This window comes from Notolepis coatsorum, assembly GCF_963971535.1.
Source record: "Notolepis coatsorum genome assembly, chromosome: 12".
Taxonomy (NCBI): domain Eukaryota; kingdom Metazoa; phylum Chordata; class Actinopteri; order Aulopiformes; family Paralepididae; genus Notolepis; species Notolepis coatsorum.
In genome coordinates, this window is record NC_140176.1 from 42,519,633 (window position 1) to 42,545,567 (window position 25,935).

Genomic DNA, 25,935 nt, shown 5'->3' on the forward strand with positions numbered 1-25,935 from the left:
AATGGCCATACGTAAAAAAGGTAAACCCTGACGTTACATCTCAGCACTAGCTGAGAATGAGTGCAGAGTTAAATGATGTTTTGAATGATGCCGTAAAAGTGATCAACTTCATACAGTCCAGGCCTTTGAATCATAGACTGTTTCAGTCACTTTGTGAAGACGGTGGGTCAGAACATAAACAGCTCCTGCTTCACACCGACGTTAGGTTGTTATCCCGAGGGAAGACGTTACAGCGGCTGTTCGAGCTGCGCAATGAAGTGAGGGCATTTCCTTCTCAGCACACACACCCCCTTGTGGCGATGTTCGACGACGCAGATACCTCTCTGATATTTTCAGCAAACTCAACCAGCTGAATCTCTCTCTTCAAGGTAAAGACACAACTGTTCTTAGCTTGTATGACAGGCTCAAGTGTCACATTAATTGGTGAGTTACTAACTTTTTTTTAGTCTTTAAACAATGGCTATTATCATTTATATGATTAATTATGATTGAATATATGATTTAAGTGTCACATTAATTGTCGCATTGGGTCACACAGACAAAAATCTCCTCTTCTCTATCTCTCATCACTTCTCTCCTTCTTCCACTCCCAGGTTTCACCTTAGCTACACACACACACACACACACACACACACACACACACACACACACACACACACACACACACACAGGATGGGCCGCCATGTCAATTTTAATGTAGGGCCGCTGTGCCACGTATCGGCCGCCGTGCCAATTTTAATGTACGTGCCGATTTGACTATACACTGCTCTGTGCTGTCATGGTGGCTGGTGGCTATCCATGGTGAATGGTGTCTCAGAACTAAAGCTTTACTTCAATAAACTGCCAACCTGTGTGACCATGTGACTTTATCCAGGTCTCTCACACACACACACACACACACACACACACACACACACACACACACACACACACACACACACACACACACAGTCTGCCACAATATATAGACTATTAATTTATTAATTATACATCCTGGGCATCACCACGATTGATCGCGTAGTAGGTGGTACTTTTGGTTGGCTTGAAATGCTTTGGTGGTACAGTACTCAAAAAAGGTTGGGAACCACTGCTGTAGACCACTTATTTTAACAAATAAATACCACTTACAGTTCCTTTAAGGGGAGACCACCCACCTAAAATACAATTTTCCTGATTTGGGGGCAATTTTGAGATTTTTGTATAATGTTGTCCCTTTACATGTCTTCTTTCTAACTAGTGACAAGAAAACTTAAAAAAAAACACACACACACATTTAGTTTCTTATTTTGCTTAATTTAGCATGATTGCATCCATAAATGTGCACATATCGAATGGGGAAGTGCCTCATTTGCATATATAAACATAAAATTCAGAATACTTGCAATATATTTTTTCTTAGTTTATACCGGTATGTACATAACAAACTGGGAAAGTTTCATAGTGATATCTATTCAAATATTTGTTTTGCCTATTAGGGGGTACAGTAATAGGTTGTGTTGTTTGTTACTACACTGTTACTACTACTACATCATTATTATTACGTTATTATGTTATTCAGTTATCAGGCATGTGTTTAGGTTGTCTATGGTTTGATTGGGTATTGTGTTTGTAAATAGCTGTTTCAAATAAAAATGTATGGAATTTTACAATACAGAACTTTGAAGGCGTTTTCCCAAAGGGTAGACATGTACAATTTCCCTAGCATCTACACACACCAAACTTTCCACCTTTATTCATATCTATATCATGCTTCTTTGTGCCAAATGGTTTGTTGATATGTCATACATAGCCTGATTTAGAGACAATACAAAACTTTAAAGGCATTTTTCTCAAAATGAGATTTTATGAGTTTGTATTACACATAAAACAAAAAATCTCTCGTAAAAAAATTTGATAAAAAAAAAAAAAAAAAATCAATTTCTCTAGAACCTCCACACACCAAACTGGCCATGTTTCCTCCTATCCATATACCACAACTTTCTGTTAGAGGATTTTTTGATACATCACTCATCCAGATTTTTAGAAAATTTTATACAAAAAATGAATGCGAAAAATGTATTTTTTTATGACTAGGGGGTCATAAAAGGTCATAAATCCCTTTTCGGGTGGCATATCAAAAAATCCTCTAACAAAAGTTCGTTTTTTAATGTAGTAACATGAAAAACCATGAGAAAATATCTATATATCATCCATTTTTGCACAATTTTGCTTGGGGTAACATGCAAAAAGGGGCCATTTTGAATAGACCACGCCCCTTTTGGGTAATAAAAGTATGCGGGAAAAATGTAATACTTTTTTTTTCTTTTTTTGAGTATTCTAAACAATTAAGATGTTTGCAAATGATTTCATCCTTTATTATTATTTTTCCCTATCTAGGGGGGTGGTCTCCCCTTAAGCAGATAATCTGCCTATTAAAAAAACATCTTAAATACTAGTCATAGTGATGTAACTGCAGAAAATACCAGTGAATTAAAACCACGACGTCAGGCTCAGTGGCGACGCGACGATCGGCCCGACCTCGCTACTTACCTTAACTGTCATCGACCTGACTAGACCAGAGATGTTAGTAGGTTAAGAAAATCCACACTGTGAGTGATGTGATGGTGCGTGAGGAAGCTAGAGCCGCTGTGGTTTCCTTCCTGTGGCTGTGTCAAGCAGGAGTGAACAGGCAGGTAAAACACACACACACTTCATAAACACAAGGAAACTATAAAAGAAGGAAGGGTCACATGTCAGAATACCAGCGTTCTATGCTCTGCTTGGTGCCAATTCTATTGAAGCCTGCATTCAAATTCTAAATAAAATCAGAGGAACCAATATATTAAACTTTAGCTAGTTAACAAGGCAACACATTGCAGATGATTCTGACATCCCGGGTAATAACCTGTTTAAATGACGGGTCATAAACGAGGAGACGGCTGATCCCCTTCAACTCGATGACGGCCGAACTGAATGTTTCCACACATGTGTACCGTGCGTTCAAGTGCTACACAGTGACGTGATGACCCTTCCTTCTTTCAAGTGCAAGTTTCCTTGCATGAACACAGGAAGTGTAGGATGAGAACATTATCACCCAAGCCAACAGAATCACTCAGAACACAGCAGTAGCAGCCCTTCTGTAGGGAACAACATAACTTTATTCACCAAATCTCAAACCTTCCTTTATAATCGTATTTTTATTTATTTACATTTTTCTTTTTCACAAAGTAGATAAAAGTCTGTCTGGTCTGTGTAAAGGTTATGGTGTTGTGTTGCTGGAACGGTACAGTGAAAACAGTCTCCAGGCCGTCAGCAGTCATGCAGAGATGAATAAAGCACACTCTGGTAATCATAACAAACAGAGATGCACCAGTACCCCAGTATGAACACTTTGTTCTGAGTACACAAGCACAGAAAGGAGTACTTTAATACGTGTTACTATATATCCTTATATCAGCTATACTTTAAATATAACCAAACCCCAGAACTCCATTGTATTCTCTAATGTAACTGAAATGTACATTAAAAATTTTAATCATCAAATACCATTGTGAAATACTAGTATTTCAGCCTGTGGCCGGTTATACCTCCACTGGTATTGGTGCAACTCTAATAAACAAACAAAGATACAAACAAACAACTTAAAAAAGAAAGAAATAAGTATAACAATCAAATTAAATGCACATTAATACCATCAAATGTATTAATAATCTTGTTTTAGAAACTGGCGTGCACATGAGCATGGCTAACAGGTTAGCAAGGTGTAGTTCAACTGAAAGACATTAGGGCAAAGAGGTTATGCTCGTATCATTCACTTGTTAAATCAAAAAAGAAATCGACATGCTTAGGTCCAATATACAGCTTACTGCATCCCTGTTATATCTAGAAAGGCAATGTCCGCCCCAACGGGGGGAAAGATTGCAAACGGCATGAAGCAGGTTCAAAAGTACAAGTCAATAGTAAACAAACGTAGGAAGAAAAAAAAAATGGTCACTATAAGATGGTCCCAAACAATGAAAAGGTAATCTGGAATAAATGCAAATGCAACTCTTCGTGAATGTCCTGCGTGAGCTACACTGGAATGAGAAAGAGCGTTGTTTCTTTCGGAATGAGACGTGAACGTCACCGTGGTTTGGAAGCCGGAGAGAGAGAGAGAGAGAGAGAGAGAGAGAGAGAGAGAGAGAGAGAGAGAGAGAGAGAGAGAGAGAGAAAGGCAGATGATGAGACACAGCTCCACGTGAGCGTTCGGTGTGGGTTTTCCAGGTACAGTATGAGAGCTGTGCATTGTGCTGAAGTGACTACTTTCTTTCCAGTCTTAGGAGTTGCTCCTTACCGTTAACGGTTAGAGACTTTAACTGACCGTCCTCCTCCACCTCGACGCGCTCCTGGCCGTTCTCCACGATCCTGCCGGACAGAAGGATGAGGACAGGAAATGTTTAGAGGTCATTCACGTTTACGTTTAGTCATTTAGCTGACGCTTTTATCCAAAGCGACTTACAAGTTCTGTCTGTCTGTCTGTCTGTCTGTCTGTCTGTCTGTCTGTCTGTCTGTCTGTCTGTCTGTCTGTCTGTCTGTCTGTCTCTATCTATCTAAGGGTAAGATTGTTTGTGTTGAACTTGAGTGCTATAGTCTTGAATGCATAGTAGTCTAGACATATTCACATAATAATAATAATAATAATAATAATAATAATAATAATAATAATAATAATAATAATAATAATAATAATAATAAAATAATAAAATAATAAAATAATAATAATAATAATAATAATAATAATAATAATAATAATAATAATAATAATAATAATAATAATAATAATAATAATAGTAGTAATACTAATACTAATAATAATGAACTTCAATTGTATAGCACCTTTCATACAAGAATTGCAGCCCAAAGTGCTTCACAGCAGTAATGTAGACATAAAATAGACACAGGCACAAAATGAGAATTTACATTAAAACCTCCCTGAAAATGTGTAATAGATTTCTGTCATTAGAATCTATGGAAAAATAACAACAAATAAGAAAGTTTTGTACTAGATTTTAGTCATTCAGATCTATAAAAAGGAATGTGATAGATTTCTGTGTTAAAATGTCCAGGTCCCACCCATTCCAGGGTCTGAGGCCCCACTTGTATTGGGAATCGTGTAAAATAAAAGTGCAGACATAAAATTAGTAATAGACAGAATAAGAGCAGTGCAATATAATAGACATAGTAGGTAGTAATATAGGCAAGGTAGATTCCTTAGTAGCAAAGTGCATAACAGTAGAAGTACGATCATTGCGGTCAGTTTGGTAAAAGAGTGTAAACCGAGGGCTGGTGAGTGGATTTCATTTACCGCTTCGTGGTGATTTTCCTGCCGTTGATAAACTTGGTGGAGGACGATACGGAGCGGAAGTTGCCCATTCCTCCTCCTCCTCCTCCTCCTCCTCCTTCTCCTCCACCGCCGCTGAAGGACGTGGAGGAGAAGGCGGTGAATCCTCCTCCGCCCATGTTTCCGAAGGGGGTGAAACCTACGGCGAGAACATGCAGATCCCTTTCAAAAACCAAACCCTGCTGTTTCGAGAGTGTCGAGCCTCAAAATGAGTGTGAATTCGGTGCATTATGTGTAGATTTAGGGGGGAGGGGGGTTGCAGGGGACATATTCCCCTCAATATCGACAAGAGGTACATTTTTGTTGTAAAAATATAGTTAATATGAAAGGCAACCCCCCTCCCCAAAAGAGGTAAAGAAATAACTGTTGTGTTAGGCGGCTGGGTGGCGCAGCGGACATTGCGCTTGTCACCAACGCAAGAGACACCAGGTTCGCCTCCGGCTTGGGCCAGTCGTCACACTAACTCAATTGGCAGAGTTAGCGGGTGGAAGTCGATGGGTGGTAATCTGGACATTGTGGACAGCGACTCCTACAGGTCGGTTGGGGGACGTCTGCACAGCAGAGACAGGAAATGACGGGGGTAGTGTGAGCCTCCCACACGTTACACCTCGCCAATGAGAGTCCGCGCTGGCAGGTGAAAAGATGTGACAGGCTGCCTCCTCGTGTACCGGAGGGGACATGTGATGCAAGGCTTCTATCCTACCTACAACCGGCCAGTGGGGGGCATATGCGGCCAACGTTCAAGACAGGGGAGGGGAGAATTGGCACAGCGGGTAATTGGGATGGGAGAAAAATAGAAAAAGAGGAGAAAAAGTGGATGAAAAAAAAAGAAATAACTTGTGCACAATATAAGACCTGTAAGAGTAGCCTAATCTTTGAAGATTTCTTGTGATTTTGACAATATTTGTTGTTGATATGTAATGTTACATGATTACAAAAATAAATATATATATATAATAACACATGTGATGTTTTGAATGTGCAGAAACAATACAGGATAATACATATATGAAAGCAATACAGAATGCCTGAGAGCCTTACTGCATTATATTCCATTATATTTGTGTCAGCGGGTACCTGAATGTTGTCTTTTCTTTTGCGTAAATAAAGACATTTTAACCATAAATTGGTGCATAAAAGTACACCAGCAGGAAACTATATATTTGATGCTCAGAATTTCCTGGGGGGAGGACACCCAAACCCCCTGCTTATCTGTCTGTAGTGTGGTAGTGAAAGGTTAACCTTCTGTTGTGTGGTAGTGAAAGGGTTAACCGCCTGTCGCATGGTAGTGAAAGGTCGCATGGTAGTGAAAGGGTTAACCCTTTGTCGTGTGGCAGTGAAAGGGTTCATCTTCTGTATTGTCGCAGTGAAAGGGTTAATCATTTGGTAGTGTGGTAGTGAAAGGGTAAAAGTGCCCCCTCACCACCTGAACCAAACCTACTTGATTCAATGTCTATAGTATCTGTGAGATGTGGAAGTACATGGAAGGCTACGCACCTGAATTAAAGCCTGGGAATCCCCCCCCGAACCCCGGGAAGCCCCCGAAGAACGGCCCCGCCATCTGGCTGTGGCTCACGACCCGCTGGCGAGTGTGACCGCCCCCAAAGAAGTCCGGCGCGTTCTCTCCTGTGAAGTGGAAAGGACGAGCAACACCGCACAGAGACCATTAGGCACAATAACAGTGATCCGTTAAAAGTCCACTCAGTTGGCGCAGCTGGGTAGCGTAGAGGTCTAAGCACTCGCCTACCACAGCAGAGACTCTGGGTTCGAATCCAGCTGTCAGCGGTACCTTCGGCTTGGTCAGTCGTCCCTACGAACACAAATAGCGTGAACCTCTGTACATTCTACCAGTGAAACTCCTCGCTGTCCGGTGAAAAGAAGCGGCTGGCGACTCCACATTTATCGGAGGAGGCGCGTGATAGTCTACACCCTCCCCAGACAATGGGGCAATGCGCGCAACGACCAGGAGGGAATTGGCATAATAAATTATTAAATAAAAACTTCCACTCAGTAAGATATTTGGTAGTTTGGGAGTGAGAACTGTACAACTATGAGGAATAAAGACGTCATTTGATGGATGGACTGTAATGTGAGGACTATTTAGACTCAGCTATTCAATTATGTGTTTCTTCTACGTCTACATGATTTTAAGTCCTCACGGTTCTCATCTCAAACAACGGAATATCCTGCTGAGTGGACCTTTAATTAGTAAAAGAAAAAATAATAATAATGAATATAAAATGTGCATGGTGGTGTAGTGGTTAACACTGTCGCCTCACAGCTAGAAGGTCCAGGGTTAGATTCCCGCTTGGGGACCAGGTTTGCGCGTTGCCAGGTACCCAGGTGGGGTATCTCCCGGGCCTTTCTGTGTGGAGTTCTTCCCGTGCTCGCAAGGGTTTCCCCTCCCGATAAGATAAACCCAATGGAAAAACATGCACAACAGTTCGCTAATGCTGTCGCGCTCCCTGGACGGACAGGAGCACTTGCATTAGTCCCCGGGGCGCGGCCCCACGCCGCAGACCCTATCTGCTCCCGGCTGCCCTTGGGGGGAAGGACGACGGGATGGGTCAAGTGCAGAGACTCAATTTCATCGGCGACCCCAAAAAAATTGCATGTGTGTGTTCCTGTGTGTGCCGCCCATCGCATGTGTGTCACTGCATGATGATTAACACTTTCCGCGCCGGACCCGATGATAGTCAGGTTAACTCGCCGAACGTTCGGCGCCAGACCCGAGTATAGTCGGGTTTTGGTCGTTATTTCTTTTATTCGCTATTTCCATTGATTATCCATCCAGGGAGCTTGATGTTATCATTGGGAATGGGTCTGAGATCGCAAAAGTCCAATACCGCCGCCTGGTGGGTTGCGGCCTGTATTGCACATCCTTTGAAACTCTCTGTATTCGGGTGTGCGTTGATGAAATAGGTCTGGTGGACTTTTCCTAGTCGGGCATGACGAGCGCTTATAACGCATGGATTTATAAGAATCAAACACTCCCGATTCATGTTCTTTGGTAGATTATGTTATGAACACGATCGACATCAATACTTGGAATGGCGATCAGATAATTGGAATATTCTTTTTGGAGTACATCCTAGTCAAGGTAAAGGCTATATGGTATCAATCTTGCGTTGATCCAATAATTCCTTCATTGCAATTGGACCGTATGTGTGTAATGTACTGTGTAACATATTCCGTTGGTGACGATCAAAGCATAAAAAACGACCCCCCCGCCCCACCCTTTCATGCATTCATGATGAAACATAATACCGATAATATAGCGTTGATTTCGAAATGGTAGCGTATACAGGCGAGAAACGGCACAGTTTTTAGTGAAATGCACGTATTGCTGCATAGCGTAATTTTCTGGGATTAGACAGGATTACTCTAAAACTATACTCATATTCACCACGGTATAAAACGGGAATGTATGGATGAAATTTTTATTTTATTTTTCACAAATTTAACGATAGATACTCAATTTCAAATGGGCAATAGTATTATATCCATAGCTATGATATATAATATAGTTTGAGCCCTGCAAACACTGCCACGTATTCGTAAGCGCTGGCATTTCAACAGTAACAGTAAACAGTGCCCTCTGGCGCTGAATGAGTTAAAGACTTATTCAAAAAGTCCAGTTATTATTATTATTATTATTATTGTTCTGCCATCAATGACAAATTGTATACCGATGGGACGGCCATAACATCTGTACAAACCACTTTACCAGGTCTTTCCTCCAAAAAAAAACTAAAAACTATCTGGACTCTACTGTGAAGAGATACCTGCGACTAATGCTCTGTCTCAGGCCCGGTGGACATGCTAATATTGCACTGCTTATCTGGGTCAGCCGGGCTAGATGAGGCCTCTTCACCGGACCATCTATAAGAAGACTCTTAAAAAAGTCGTTTGCACGCCCCGCTGCGTACCGGCAGCTGGAGCCGCACTGTGGGGAATCTTAAAATACAACCAGAGTGCGAGCTCTAGGGGAGACTGAAACCAGCCACCCGGGGAATGACACTGTAGCTCTGATCTTATCCACACCCGCTGATGACATGGCACAAAGCAGGGGGCTCAGGGACAGATTGGAGGATGGGGGGTAAATCCAGATATACTATGTAAGCATTCATATTCTATTTCAAGTGTTGCTCATGTGTGTGCGTGTGTTCTATTCTGTGTGTGTTGTTCTCTGTGTGTATTCTGTTCTCTGTGTGTGTGTGTGTGTGAGTGTTCTGTTCTGTGTTTGCGTGTGTGTTCTGTTCTGTGTGTGTGTTTGTGTGCATGTGTGTTAGGGATGCCCCGATCACGTTTTTTGCCACCGATACCGATCACCGATCGTCGTGAGCCATATCGGCCGATACCGATCCGATACCGATTGTTTTTGATTAAAAAGAAATTAAAAATTATTTTATATAAAAAAAATATATATATATTTTTTTTATAAAATATATATATTATATAATTAGACTTGTACTTGTATTATCTGCGAGACATCGCCACCACGCAACAAGTCAAAATGCTCACTATCTGCAAACAGCTCCACTGTCTGTGTGTACTCTAGTAGCCCAGCTCCAAAAAGGATTCTCCGGCGCTGCAGCGGGACCCCATTGGTAACGTTAAGTGCTTTGGTAATTTCACATTCAGCAAGCCCTCAGCTCGAATACGCATTAAATCAATGTTATAAAACATTGATATCAAGAGCTATCTGTAGCTACTGCTAGCCGGCTAGATGACAAAAAAAAAAAAAAAAAAAATCTAACCCTAACTAACCGTACTGTCATGCACTTGTCCTAATAAACTAACCTACACTGTAGCACTCAACACTTTGATGAACATTGTTGCTCAGCTGATAGAGTTGTGCCCTTCCTGATGGCTTGTCGTACAGAACTTGTAAGTCGCTTTGGATAAAAGCGTCAGCTAAATGACTAAATGTAAATGTTAAGACAGAACTTTAGTTCAATGGGACATTTCGTTTTGAACAGTAAACGAACGTCAGCTAACGCAAGCTAACTGAGGTATGAACATGAACTACTAGACTTTCTGGATCATTTGTTGATATCAGGAGCTATCGGTAGCTAGCCGGCTAAATACCGTTAGACAATGCCTACTAAACGTGAATAGTTGACTGGGTAATTTTGTTTAAACAGTAACGATAGCTAGGTAGCTAACGTTAGCGCAGGTCGAATGCAGTGCACTACAGACTCGAGCAGAGGAGTTCAAGTTCAAGTTCAAGTTCAAGTTCTTTAATAGTTGTCATACAGAAGTACAGAATACTTTCATACAAAATGCTTCTTACTGTTACGCTCCAGAGACTGTGCTAGACAAGATAGTATCAAATAACATAATAACATAATATAGCATGAATTTAGAAGAAGAAAATGAGGTCACAGTGTTCGGTATAGACATATGTACAATGTTCTGAGTTACCATATAATATACAATACACAATACACAATACTATGCAGTGTACTAATGTACAGTACTATCTAGTGCAAAGCAGAAATGGGATGAGGTACAATTTTAGGTACAATTTACAGTAAGGTGTACGAGTTGTAGTGCAATCCTTCATCCATAAATATAAAGTGTGGGGAGTGGGTGCTACAGTGTGTTTGTTTAAAGTGGGTGTGTGCTATAAGTGTGTGGAGTGGGTGCTACAGTGTGTTTGTTTAAAGTGAGTGTGTGCGTGTGGATGTGTGTGCTATGTGCGTTTGGTGGTTGTTGTTGTGTAGTGTTCATTCATTGTTCGTTTAGCAGCCTGATGGCCTGGGGATAGAAGCTTGAGAGCTACAGGGCGGTAGTCGTTGAGGCAAGCAGGCTTGGATTTTTTGGGTACAGGGATAATAGTGGACTTCTTCAGGCAGGTGGGGATGACAGCCTGTTCTAAGGACAGGTTAAATATGTCAGTGAATACTGGGGCCGCACCTCTTTGTTTACAAACTCTACACGGGGGCGGGCGGGGCTAGGGAGGAGGAGCAGCGGCAGTTTGCAGGTCGTGTGTGTCTGAGACAGACAGCGAGTGAGAGCTTCGCTTGATCGGTTTCCGCTATCGGCGAATATGACTAATTATCGGAATTCACAGATTGCATATTTATACTGAGTATCGGCCGATAACGATCGGTGGCCGATCGATCGGGGCATCCCTAATGTGTGTTGTTCTGTTCTGTGTGTGCGTGCGTATGTGTATGCTGTTCCCTTGAAGGATAACTGAGCCCCCCTCCTCATCCTCATCCTCCTCCTCCTCTCTGTTAGTCTCAGTGCACCAGCCCCCCTCCTCATCCTCATCCTCCTCCTCCTCTCTGTTAGTCTCAGTGCACCAGCCTCCCCCTCCTCCTCCTCCTCTCTGTTAGTCTCAGTGCACCAGCCTCTCCCCCCTCCTCCTCCTCCCCTCCTCCTCTCTGTTAGTCTCAGTGCACCAGCCTCCCCCTCCTCCTCCTCCCCTCCTCCTCTCTGTTAGTCTCAGTGCACCAGCCTCTCCCCCCTCCTCCTCCTCCCCTCCTCCTCTCTGTTAGTCTCAGTGCACCAGCCCCCCCCCCCTCCTCCTCCTCTCTGCCTCTCTGTTAGTCTCAGTGCACCAGCCTCCCCTCCTCCTCCTCCTCCCCCCCTCTCTGTTAGTCTCAGTGCACCAGCCCCCCCCCCCCCCCCCCCTCCTCCTCCTCTCTGCCTCTCTGTTAGTCTCAGTGCACCAGCCTCCCCCCCTCCTCCTCCTCCTCTCTGCCTCTCTGTTAGTCTCAGTGCACCAGCCTCCCCCCTCCTCCTCCTCCTCCTCCCCCCCTCTCTGTTAGTCTCAGTGCACCAGCCTCCCCCCTCCCCCTCCTCCTCCCCCCCTCTCTGTTAGTCTCAGTGCACCAGCCTCCCCTCCTCCTCCTCCTCTCTGTTAGTCTAGGTGCACCAGCCTCCCCCCTCCCCCTCCTCCTCCTCTCTGTTAGTCTCAGTGCACCAGCCTCCCCCCTCCTCCTCCTCCTCCCCCCCTCTCTGTTAGTCTCAGTGCACCAGCCTCCCCCTCCTCCTCCTCCTCCTCTCTGCCTCTCTGTTAGTCTCAGTGCACCAGCCTCCCCCTCCTCCTCCTCCTCCCCCCCTCTCTGTTAGTCTCAGTGCACCAGCCTCCCCCCCTCCTCCTCTCTGTTAGTCTCAGTGCACCAGCCTCCCCTCCTCCTCCTCTCTGCCTCTCTGTTAGTCTCAGTGCACCAGCCTCCCCCCCTCCTCCTCTCTGCCTCTCTGTTAGTCTCAGTGCACCAGCCTCCCCCCTCCTCCTCCTCTCTGCCTCTCTGTTAGTCTCAGTGCACCAGCCTCCCCCCCTCCTCCTCTCTGTTAGTCTCAGTGCACCAGCCTCCCCCCCTCCTCCTCTCTGTTAGTCTCAGTGCACCAGCCTCCCCTCCTCCTCCTCTCTGTTAGTCTCAGTGCACCAGCCTCCCCCCTCCTCCTCTCTGTTAGTCTCAGTGCACCAGCCTCCCCTCCTCCTCCTCTCTGCCTCTCTGTTAGTCTCAGTGCACCAGCCTCCCCTCCTCCTCCTCTCTGCCTCTCTGTTAGTCTAGGTGCACCAGCCTCCCCTCCTCCTCCTCCTCCTCCTCCTCCTCTCTGTTAGTCTCAGTGCACCAGCCTCCCCCCTCCTCCTCCTCCTCCCCCCCTCTCTGTTAGTCTAGGTGCACCAGCCTCCCCCCTCCTCCTCCTCCTCCCCCCCTCTCTGTTAGTCTCAGTGCACCAGCCTCCCCCTCCTCCTCCTCCTCCTCCTCTCTGTTAGTCTAGGTGCACCAGCCTCCCCCTCCCCCTCCTCCTCCTCCTCCTCTCTGTTAGTCTCAGTGCACCAGCCTCCCCCTCCTCCTCCTCCTCCCCCCCTCTCTGTTAGTCTCAGTGCACCAGCCTCCCCCTCCTCCTCCTCCTCCTCCTCTCTGTTAGTCTCAGTGCACCAGCCTCCCCCTCCTCCTCCTCCCCCCCTCTCTGTTAGTCTCAGTGCACCAGCCTCCCCTCCTCCTCCTCCTCTCTGCCTCTCTGTTAGTCTCAGTGCACCAGCCTCCCCCTCCTCCTCCTCCTCCTCCTCTCTGTTAGTCTCAGTGCACCAGCCTCCCCCTCCTCCTCCTCCTCTCTGCCTCTCTGTTAGTCTCAGTGCACCAGCCTCCCCCCTCCTCCTCCTCCTCCCCCCCTCTCTGTTAGTCTCAGTGCACCAGCCTCCCCTCCTCCTCCTCCTCCCCCCCTCTCTGTTAGTCTCAGTGCACCAGCCTCCCCCCTCCTCCTCCTCCTCCCCCCCTCTCTGTTAGTCTCAGTGCACCAGCCTCCCCCCTCCTCCTCCTCCTCCCCCCCTCTCTGTTAGTCTCAGTGCACCAGCCTCCCCTCCTCCTCCTCCTCCTCCTCCTCTCTGCCTCTCTGTTAGTCTCAGTGCACCAGCCTCCCCCCTCCTCCTCCTCCTCCCCCCCTCTCTGTTAGTCTCAGTGCACCAGCCTCCCCTCCTCCTCCTCCTCCTCCTCCCCCCCTCTCTGTTAGTCTAGGTGCACCAGCCTCCCCAGTCTGCTGGCTCTGGAGGAGGTGGCTGACAGATCCACGGCGGCAGGTGCCGCAGCGCCACACGCTCACATGGACGGTGTGCTGTCCAGCCACAGGACGGGGTCTGAGAAACAGGGCCGTGCAGAGACCTTTAGAGGGGCAGGTGCTAACATTTTAAGAAGGGCACATGTATCAAAAATCAGCTGACAGACGAGCAAACGTGAGGCGAGATGCTCGGTTTGCGCTAGATTTCTATTGGCTAATGGGCCCGTCATTCCAAGAGGGAGGGCGACACATCGCGCAACATAACGCTGCTGTCGGGACAAAACCTCATAACTCAATTTTTTTTATATTTTTTTTATTATATAAATCAACTCCATAGATCATCCTCCATATGTGTGTGTGGGTTTTACAAAGTTTAAACAATGGGAAAGCATTAAACCGATCATCTGTCTAAACCTCCTAACTCTATTCACCCTCAAATCTGTGTTCGTTTTTTTCATCTGCTGAAAAGTTGGGTTTTTGGAGTTATGAGGTTTTGTCCCGACAGCAGCGATAACAGAAAACCATGCACCTCAGACAGACAGGCATTCAAATATACATTTTTATTTATAATATTATTAATTGTTAAAATTATTCTTTAATTAATACCCCCCCCTCTGCACGTGACTGCTGAGAAACACCATCTCCTTCCAACCACTGGCAGCTATGGTGGATGCATCCACACACTACACCGATACTATACTACTACTATATATACCGCATGTTTACATTTATATTTACCGCATATATATATATATATATATGTACACATATTTGTCATGTTTGATAATGCTCTACAAACAATATATATATATATTTATTCTCACCACATATATATCTCCAATCCAATCCAACTTTATTTGTATAGCACGTTTAAAAACAAAGTGCTTCACAGTAAAACACATAATATAGTAAAAAACACATAACCTCAATACAAAGTACACAGAACTACAAACAAAATTACAGCAGCAGACTACATTATTTTAAAAGCTAGGGAGAACAAGTGTGTTTTAAGATGGGACTTAAACACTGGGAGCGTTGGGGCCAGCCTAATGCGGGGGGGGGCAACTCGTTCCACAGTTTGGGGGCTGCAACCGCAAATGCACGGTCCCCCCTGTTTTTTAGCCTGGATTTAGGGACAAGGAGGGACTGGTCAGCAGACCACAGAGACCGTAATGGGGTGTAGGGGTGCGGGATCTCGGTGAGGTCGGGTGGGGCCAGACCATTCATTGCTTTATAAGCAAACAGCAGGATCTTAAAATTGACCCTAAACTGCACAGGCAGCCAATGAAGGGAGGCGAGGACAGGAGTGATGTGCTCCCGTTTGCGTGTCCCTGTCAACAGTCGAGCAGCAGCGTTTTGGACCAACTAAAGAAGCGACAGCGAGGCCTGGCCACCGCCAACATAGAGCGCATTACAGTAATCCAGCCGTGTTGTCACAAAGGCATGCATAACTCTCTCAAAGTCCTTAAAAGAGAGAAGAGGCTTGACCTTGGAGAGTTGCTTCAGCTGGAAGAAGTTGGCCCTAACCACAGAGTTAATTTGTTTGTCCATTTTAAAATCATTGTCTATTTTCCCAGGTTGGAGACTATGGGGTTGACACATGAGTCAAGGGGGCCCATGTCTGGAGGTGCGGTACCAGGCCCGCTTGGTCCAAACATAATTACCTTGTTTTTTTTGTCATTAAAATAAAATAAAGTTCAGAGCCAGCCAAGCTTTAATGTCACTGAGACAGTCTAACAGGTGTTTTAGAGTGTTGGGGTCGTCACGTTTTAAAGGCAGGTATAATTGTAGGTCGTCTGCATAAAAATGGAACGAGATGCCATGGTTCTTGATAATAGACCCTAAGGGGAGCAGATACAGAGCGAAGAGGAGGGGCGCCAGGATGGAACCTTGAGGTACAAGGGAAGGGAGTAGATGATGACTGGAAATCGCCCTGACGCACAGAAAATCTCCTATCTGACAGATCTGACCTGAACCACTCTAGAGCAGTACCTCTGATGCCCACCATGGTGCTCTAGGCGCAAGATGAGGATGGAGTGGTCTACTCTACTGTATCAAAAGCAGCTGTGAGATCCAATAGAACAAGGAAGATGGAGTTCCCAGAGTCAGCTGCTAACAAAAGATAATTTAACACTCTCAGTAGAGCCGACTCTGTGCTGTGGAGGGCTTTAAAACCTGACTGGAAGAGTTTAGAGATAGGTCTAAAATGTTAAAAGATAGAGGTGTCCAGACTAGGCTAGTATCCACACTTGTCTGTACTTACCTGCACATAATCCTTTACTATATCTATATCCTGTACATATCCTACTCTTACATTATACAGAATTAAAATGATGGAACGGGGTTGTTGAGCTTATTTGTACATGTTCTGAATTATTCATAAGATACTACGATGGCAGGGTGGCCCTAGAACGCTCGCTAGAACACATTGGTCGCTCCAATAATGTTTAGGCCAGATATTGTCCTTCTGTAGATACTATATCTGTACATATCCCTTACCTACTCTTACTAGTTACGCTGCTGGTCAGTATGACTACTACCATAATGTCTTTATACCTGTATTTATGTACATATTAATACTACAACTCTGTAGATACATCTGATTAGCACTACACTCAGTAGTACTAATTTGTATATTTTGTACCCAGTTTAATCACCTGTACATTGTATATTACTCTTGCACTTTACTGCTACATTTGCACTCTGGTTGGATGCCAGACTTATTTTCGTACTGTACTTGTGCTGTATAATGACAATACATTTGAATCTAATGTAATCTAATACTAGTGTCCGATATCGGGACGATACCATGTTAAAACTGGCCATCGGTTTCAGAGCATTTCCCTGATACTAAAAGCTGACACCGGGAGTAGTGTGTTCTCGGAATTTACCCGTAATTAAAGGGGAATTTCGCCAAAAACAACAAACAACATGTTTTTCCTCTTCACGCAGTGCTGTCTATCCATCCAGATAGTTTTGGTCAGACTTGCTGAAGTTTGGAGTTTTAAGCCATAGATACATCTACCGTCGCTACCATCCAATGTACAGTTTCCCCCCTATTTTTGTATCACAAACAATACTGTATTTGTAAATCTGGTATGTCATAAATGTATAGATGTAGCAGTACTGTCTATCTGTATGTCATGTATGTCATATATGTTATGATGAATTGAAAATGGGGGACCCTGATGTAAACAAGACGAAAGTCTTTCTCTGGTCTGCATCCCCTTAACAATTGTGTGTATTGAGCCGTACTGTATTGTACCCATTCTGCAATCTGTTAACCGTTTCGGGGCCAACCACGGATAAATCCGTGTTTCGAATCCAACGGTTGAGGACCAACCACGGACATGTCCGTGGCAAGGTTGTTTTGGCTTTTATTCCATTGTAATATCCTACTCGATGTCACCGAGCTGCACTGCAGATCTACCCTCCTCTTCGAATTCTGAAAAGTGCATTACCGGCCAGATCCTCTTAGGGGCGCTGTCTCAATAATGCAGTGTGCCCTGTGGCAGAACGGTGCACTCTTTTTTTTACTTTCAATGGAGTTTCCAGTTAGCTGGATTCTGGATGTGCAGCCTGTAGCTTGGAATACTATTGCGACGCCGAATTTACTATGCAGTAAAGGAATATATCATCAGCCAATTGACATATGGATCTACCAGATGGCGATCGATAACTGGGAAATGCTCTGGGGGATCCAACCGGCCCACGGTAAGATCTTTTTCACGTAAATTACATGCTGATCAGGGATTGTTATGATAGCCAACCACCCGATCAGCGAATGAGGCTAATGAGGCTAACGCGGTTATTGGTCATCAATAATAAGAAACGACGCCCCCCGCCCCCCCCCCCTTCATGCATTCATGGTGGACCATCATACCGATCATATGCAGTTTGAGTTTTAACTGTAGCTTCTGTATATCCGAAATGCCATTGGATTTAACGTTAGTAGCTATTAGCCCTGTATCTCGCGTTCCAGGAAATATCCGAGCCGAAATCCCTTATAACGCTTATATTCAAGACGCTATAAAATGAGAACGTATTGATGAAAAAATTATTTCTTTAAGCCATTTTGAAGGGACGGTTTATGGTCTCAATTGACAATGAGAATGGACAGATAGCAATACTATAAAGTATAGATTTAGCTCTACAAACAGCCCCACGGACATACAAGTCTGTTTAGAAATGCTGGCCGTCTACAGTGATTTTAGACGGATCCAAATGGCCATGAATGTGTTAATACAATTTTCAATCAATCAATCAATCAATCAATCAATCAATCAATCAATCAATCAGTCACTCCGATACAATAGAGCTAAAGAGCAACTATTTTTTGTACTACACCGTTCTACTACACTGTTCTACTACTACACTGTTCTACTACACTGTTCTACTACTACACTGTTCTACTACTACACTGTTCTACTACACTGTTCTACTACTACACTGTTCTACTATTACACTGTTCTACTACACTGTTCTACTACACTGTTCTACACTGTTCTACTACACTGTTCTACTACTACACTGTTCTACTACACTGTTCTACTACTACACTGTTCTACTACACTGTTCTACTACTACACTGTTCTACTACACTGTTCTACTACACTGTTCTACTACACTGTTCTACTACACTGTAGATTCTTGTACCGGATCTCCTCTCTGGTAAACAAGAATACCCTGAAGACTCTGGCAGGAGCACTCATTCAGGGGTACTACGACTATGCTTGCACCTCATGGTACCAAAGCACCTCAAAGGCGCTAAAAACAAAATTACAAAAATCTCAAAACAAACTGGTCAGACTACTGCTTGACCTTACTCCTAGAACCCACCTCACCCCTGCCCACTTTGACAACCTAGGATGGCTTAGAGTAGACGACAGAGTACAGCAACTTGCAATGGGCCTAGTCTACAAGATACACTACACAACCAAGGTACCCATGTACATGTCAAAATACTTCCCAAAGGTCAGTGAATACCACGATCACAACACCAGAGGGAGCTCCACAAATCATGTTAAACCCAGATTCGGCTCAAATAAGGGACTAAACACGTTTCGCAATTATGCCACATCAATGTGGAACGCCCTACCCAAAGCTGTAAAGGAATGTGGATCACTACCCACTTTCAAAACCTCTCTCAAGGGACACCTACGGGAGACTGCAATTCAAAACTGGCCCCTGTAAATATCCTAACCCAACCCCCTCCAATGTACAGTCATTTACCTAGTATGGTTTTGTCAATAGTCCAATGTACAATTTTGCTTGTTTGTACAGTGTCTCCCCCCCCCCCCCCTCAATTGTACAGTTTTGCTTGTTTATACAGTGTTTCTCCCCCCCCCCCCCCCCCAACCACCTCCAATGTAAATTACCCAGTATGGTTGTCAATATCCCAATGTACCCAACCCCCCCCACCCAACCTCCTCCAATGTACAGTTTCTACGTCAAATGTATATACTCCCTTTTCTTGACTCCTTCTGTATCACAAACAGTACTGTATTTGCAAATCTGGTATGTCATAAATGTATAGATGTAGCAGTACTGACTATCTGTATGTCAAGTATGTCATATATGTCCTGATGAATTGAAAATGGGGGACCCTGATGTAAACAAGACGAAAGTCTTTCTCTGGTCTGCATCCCCTTAACAATTGTGTGTATTGAGCTGTACTGTATTGTACCCATTCTGCAATCTGTTAATACAGTTTTCAATCAATCAATCAATCTGTTCTACACTGTTCTACACTGTTCTACTACACTGTTCTACTACACTGTTCTACTACACTGTTCTACACTGTTCTACTACACTGTTCTACTACACTGTTCTACTACACTGTTCTACACTGTTCTACTACACTGTTCTACTACACTGTTCTACTACTACACTGTTCTACTACACTGTTCTACTACACTGTTCTACTACACTGTTCTACTACACTGTTCTACACTGTTCTACTACACTGTTCTACTACTACACTGTTCTACTACACTGTTCTACTACACTGTTCTACTACACTGTTCTACTACTACACTGTTCTACTACACTGTTCTACTACACTGTTCTACTACTACACTGTTCTACTACACTGTTCTACTACACTGTTCTACTACTACACTGTTCTACTACACTGTTCTACTACTACACTGTTCTACTACTACACTGTTCTACTACTACACTGTTCTACTACACTGTTCTACTACTACACTGTTCTACTACACTGTTCTACTACTACACTGTTCTACTACTACACTGTTCTACTACTACACTGTTCTACTACACTGTTCTACTACACTGTTCTACTACTACACTGTTCTACTACTACACTGTTCTACTACTACACTGTTCTACTACACTGTTCTACTACACTGTTCTACACTGTTCTACTACACTGTTCTACTACACTGTTCTACACTGTTCTACTACACTGTTCTACTACACTGTTCTACACTGTTCTACTACACTGTTCTACTACTACACTGTTCTACTACACTGTTCTACTACACTGTTCTACACTGTTCTACTACACTGTTCTACTACTACACTGTTCTACTACACTGTTCTACTACACTGTTCTACTACACTGTTCTACTACACTGTTCTACACTGTTCTACTACACTGTTCTACTACACTGTTCTACACTGTTCTACTACACTGTTCTACTACTACACTGTTCTACTACACTGTTCTACACTGTTCTACTACACTGTTCTACTACTACACTGTTCTACTACACTGTTCTACTACACTGTTCTACTACACTGTTCTACACTGTTCTACTACACTGTTCCACTACACTGTTCTACACTGTTCTACTACACTGTTCTACTACACTGTTCTACTACACTGTTCTACTACACTGTTCTACTACACTGTTCTACTACTACACTGTTCTACTACACTGTTCTACTACACTGTTCTACTACACTGTTCTACTACACTGTTCTACACTGTTCTACTACACTGTTCTACTACACTGTTCTACTACACTGTTCTACTACACTGTTCTACTACTACACTGTTCTACTACACTGTTCTACTACACTGTTCTACTACTACACTGTTCTACTACACTGTTCTACTACACTGTTCTACCCAGTAGTGTCACTGCGTTGTACACTGAATGGAATAAACAGCTGTGCTCTCTACTCTCATGCTGTATTAATATTCAGTTATTAATAAGTAATTCACCTCCTTCACCTATGTTATCAAATACACTTCTGTAGTAAAACACAGTAGAGCTGTAGGGACAGTTCACAAACACAAAGTCCTTGGATGACATAGTAAAGTAAGAATGTAGTGTTCTTGTTTTAGTTTTAGAACACAAAAACACAACTACTATCCAAAATCCAGTCAGGCTCATTACTAAATTCTTACTCTCGCCATAAAGTTTTATGAGGTATCGGGTTTTGTTTTGTTGATTTACTTATTTTACCATTATCTGTAACCAAAGACGTGTAGTTATTATTGTAGACTAATTCAACTCACAGATACATCTTGCAAAGCTTGCAAGATATTATCCTCTCTATCTCTCTCTTCCTCCCTCTCCCACAATACACACACACACACACACACACACAGATGCACACTTTATCTGAATCCACAAATAATATATCACATATGCAAAAGATTAAATATAAACATGTTCCATGTGCTTTTGAGGACATACTGTATTATTGGGTACAGAAAACACACAAGCACGCACACGCACGTTTTACATGTGCTCTGACACACACGCTTGGCGTTATTACAACTGCTCTTGTTTTAATACGGAAGCTATTTCTGAAGGCATTCCAGTTGAGTGATGTAGGCGCTCACATCCGTCCCCCCCGCCTGAGCCTGGACTCCATATTTAGAGCTACACAGGGTGAACCACCAATGCCGTCCAATCAGCCGTCCTGCTGGACCCACGCAGCCTTTTCCACACAGCCCGGCCAGGCAGCGTGAACCCTTCAACAATACTGCACTGCATACAGTACGACCGCTTATTACAACCACAGCCATGAGAGGAGCGCGCAGAGCACAAGGTGACAGTGTTTCTATGTACAGTGCATGGAACAAACAAGCGCCGGTCAGCGATAGCCTACGGCAGCTAGCGATATGATAGCTCTCCCTCTCTCCGTACGGTCTTTTGCCTGACCGGATTAGATTCCGCCGGACGAGAAGTTTTATCTTTCCCCTATAACCCTTTCGGTGCACCGTAGGATTTGTGATGCATCACGATGAAATGTGAAATGAAACACTGAAATTTACAGAGTGGTAGAATTCCGAGATCGAGTTCTGCTGCTCTGATGTAGGCTACATCCGGTCGAGGGGTCACGACGATGACCGGCACTGATTCAGCGGTTCCCCCTTTAGTCATGGATGGCCCCCGATCAAACTTGGCTGAACGATTGGCTGAACATTAAAAAAATACAAGTCACATAATATCTCCACTCGTAATTCCAATAAGGTTCCGGGGGTAAAAGGGTCGTGCTGGAAGTATATGGGGCTAGGGTGGATGAAGGGGTACAGAGAGGGCGGAGTACTGTGGGAGGGAGAAGGAGGAGGAGCGGGTGGAGGACTGTGTGTGTGGGAGGAAGGAGGAGGAGGAGAGGGTGGAGTACTGTGTGTGTGGGAGGGAGAAGGAGGAGGAGCGGGTGGAGGACTGTGTGTGTGGGAGGAAGGAGGAGGAGGAGAGGGTGGAGTACTGTGTGTGTGGGAGGGAGGAGGAGGAGCGGGTGGAGGACTGTGTGTGTGGGAGGGAGGAGGAGGAGAGGGTGGAGTACTGTGTGTGTGGGAGGGAGGAGGAGGAGAGGGTGGAGTACTGTGTGTGTGGGAGGAGGACTGTGTGTGGGAGGGAGGAGGAGGAGAGGGTGGAGTACTGTGTGTGTGGGAGGAGGACTGTGTGTGGGAGGGAGGAGGAGGAGGAGGAGCGGGTGGAGGACTGTGTGTGTGGGAGGGAGGAGGAGGAGAGGGTGGAGTACTGTGTGTGTGGGAGGGAGGAGGAGGAGAGGGTGGAGTACTGTGTGTGTGGGAGGGAGGAGGAGGAGAGGGTGGAGTACTGTGTGTGTGGGAGGGAGGAGGAGGAGAGGGTGGAGTACTGTGTGTGTGGGAGGAGGACTGTGTGTGGGAGGGAGGAGGAGGAGGAGGAGCGGGTGGAGGACTGTGTGTGGGAGGAAGGAGGAGGAGAGGGTGGAGTACTGTGTGTGTGGGAGGAGGAGGAGGACTGTGTGTGGGAGGAAGGAGGAGGAGAGGGTGGAGTACTGTGTGTGTGGGAGGAGGACTGTGTGTGGGAGGGAGGAGGAGGAGGAGGAGCGGGTGGAGGACTGTGTGTGTGGGAGGGAGGAGGAGGACTGTGTGTGGGAGGGAGGAGGAGGAGGAGGAGCGGGTGGAGGACTGTGTGTGTGGGAGGGAGGAGGAGGACTGTGTGTGGGAGGGAGGAGGAGGAGGAGGAGCGGGTGGAGGACTGTGTGTGTGGGAGGGAGGAGGAGGAGGAGGAGAGGGTGGAGGACTGTGTGTGTGGGAGGGAGGAGGAGGAGGAGAGGGTGGAGGACTGTGTGTGGGAGGAAGGAGGAGGATAGGGTGGAGTACTGTGTGTGTGGGAGGGAGGAGGAGGAGGGGAGAGGGTGGAGTACTGTGTGTGGGAGGGAGGAGGAGGAGGGGAGGGTGGAGTACTGTGTGTGGGAGGAGGAGGAGGAGGGGAGGGTGGAGTACTGTGTGTGGGAGGAGGAGGAGGGGAGGGTGGAGTACTGTGTGTGGGAGGAGGAGGAGGAGGGGAGGGTGGAGTACTGTGTGTGGGAGGAGGAGGAGGGGAGGGTGGAGTACTGTGTGTGGGAGGAGGAGGAGGGGAGGGTGGAGTACTGTGTGTGGGAGGGAGGAGGAGGAGGGGAGGGTGGAGTACTGTGTGTGTGAGGGAGGAGGAGGAGGGGAGGGTGGAGTACTGTGTGTGGGAGGGAGGAGGAGGAGGGGAGGGCGGAGTACTGTGTGTGGGAGGGAGGAGGAGGAGGAGAGGGTGGAGTACTGTGTGTGGGAGGGAGGAGGAGGAGGAGGAGGCTACTGGATATGAGCACCACTGGCGCCATGGATCCGCACAGGTATGGGCAGAGGTAATAGTAGAAATACACAAATATAGGCAATAAAATTTGATCTGAATATAAGAAATATGAGAATAAAAAGAAACAGTGTAAACAATATAATTACCTCTGAATATAAGAATATGATCAAAGTAAACCATGTAAACAAAGCTGCAGATGAGGGTCTGTTATATTACACGTTACAATAAATATAGGCAATAAAGAATTAGAATCTGAATATATACCATGAGTAAGAGTAAAAGTAAACAGTATACACTTATTGTTGCTGCAATAAAAAAGACATCTTGGACAATAAAGTCAAGGTCGGCCTCCAGTGGAGACAGTGTCGTCCTGCGCTCTGGGTGTTGGCGGTGAGCGAACACGGACTGCTTGATGCAGTGGAGCGAGGATTAGAGCTTTATAAAATATAAAAGGCTTTTCTGGGATTTAAATGGTAAATGGTAAATGGCTGCTTTTTTATATAGCGCTTTTATCCAAAGCGCTTCACAATTTGTTACTTACATATTACCCATTCACACACCGACGGTGGAGGCAACCATGCAAGGTGCCAACCTGCTCATCGGGAGCAATTAGGGGTTAAGTGTCTTGCTCAAGGACACATCGACACGCTGCCCAGGAGTGGGAATCGAACCGGGAACCTCCGGATTGCCAGACGACTGCTCTACCTCCTGAGCCACTGTCGCCCCACTGATTTAGAGCGAGGGATCGCTCAGGGCGCCGCCGCCCACACTATCTAATAGGAGAACTAATTAGGAAATTACATTGGCAACACGAAGACCTCATTGAGGAACGAGACGGGATTGTAGGGCTCTCTCTCTCTCTTCTCTCGCTCTCTCTCTCTCTTCTCTCGCTCTCTCTCTTCTCTCGCTCTCTCTCTCTTCTCTCACTCTCTCTCTCTCTCTGGCATATTAATATATAGGCGTTCCCAGGTTACACATGAATATCTTTGACCAGATAGAAAGGCCACAGGGTCAGTGCTTCTAGTTCAGCGTGGCATCAAATATACAGAGAGCTGAACCCTCAGATGAATTGTTAATGGTGGTAGTGGGGGAAAAGCTTTGTGCAGTCCTCTCTCTCTCCCTCTCTCTCATTGTACAGTCCTCTCTCTCTCCTCTCATTGTGCAGTCCTCTATCTCTCTCTCTCTCTCATTTTGCAGTTCTCTCTCTCTCTCTATCAAATAGTGGGGGGGAAGAAAAGGAGGCGAATTCCAGCCCATGGCTCCAGGGTCGAGCCGCAGCGCAGAGCTTTAAAAGGAAAGAGCTCCTGATAGCTAGTGGCTAAGAACCAGTGATATTTTAAATATGAGGTCACAAAACGAGAACTGGAACGATAGTCAGCCTCAAACTGTCACATGTTGCAGGGAGAGGAATCAGTCGTAATGCATTACCCGTATGCCGTCGGAATGCATCGAGGTAAACAACACGCAGTTAACTATGTTGCTTGTGAGGAACCGCGGGAAGGTCACAGAGAAGGAGCGCTGAACCAGGTCGTTTTCAGATCATTTTCAGAATTCATACAGATTTTTCAACTCCGTGATACGTTATTTCATTATGATTATGATGATGATTATTTCCTTAGATCATGGAATGAACTCCAACAGTCCTTAAAGGAACACGCCAACTTTTTGGGAAATTAGCTTATTTGCCATCTACCCTGGAGTTAGACAAGCAGATACATACCCTTTTCTTCTCAGTGCATGCATTAAGCTTAGGGAACAGCCGCAACGTTAGCCTAGCTTAGCGTCATTCACTGGAAGTAGGTGTGCCAGTGTAGCCTAGTTCCCAACAGTCACGAAATACACTCCAAATACAACTCCAAAACGTTCCTGTAAAACATGTTGTGATCTGTGTATTTACCACGCAAAAAAGTAGAGTTCAGTTCAGCAGTTCCGTTTTTTCTTTTTGGCATTTTATTTCTTTATTGGATAGACAGAGAGGAAGAATGGGAGAAGATATGGGGAGGAGACATTCGGCAA

The 25,935-nt window shown here is 45.1% G+C and overlaps 1 protein-coding gene across 3 annotated transcripts in view; it reads right to left on the bottom strand.

Annotated features, from left to right (window-relative positions):
- Positions 1-3,111: 3,111 nt before the first annotated feature.
- The window catches only part of dnajb6b (DnaJ heat shock protein family (Hsp40) member B6b), a 106,656-nt gene continuing 83,832 nt past the window's right edge, over positions 3,112-25,935 (bottom strand). Inside the window, exons 7-10 of one of the 3 annotated variants that reach the window (XM_084326594.1) lie at positions 6,857-6,985; positions 5,324-5,498; positions 4,313-4,383; positions 3,112-4,055 (exon numbers count right to left, since the gene is read on the bottom strand). In XM_084326594.1, the coding sequence (XP_084182720.1) occupies positions 4,051-4,055; positions 4,313-4,383; positions 5,324-5,498; positions 6,857-6,985 (380 nt within the window). In that variant the 3' untranslated portion in view covers positions 3,112-4,050. Of the gene's footprint in view, positions 4,384-5,323; positions 5,499-6,856; positions 6,986-25,935 lie in introns of all 3 variants that reach the window. The other 2 variants (XM_084326593.1, XM_084326592.1) reach the window with 2 other exon arrangements.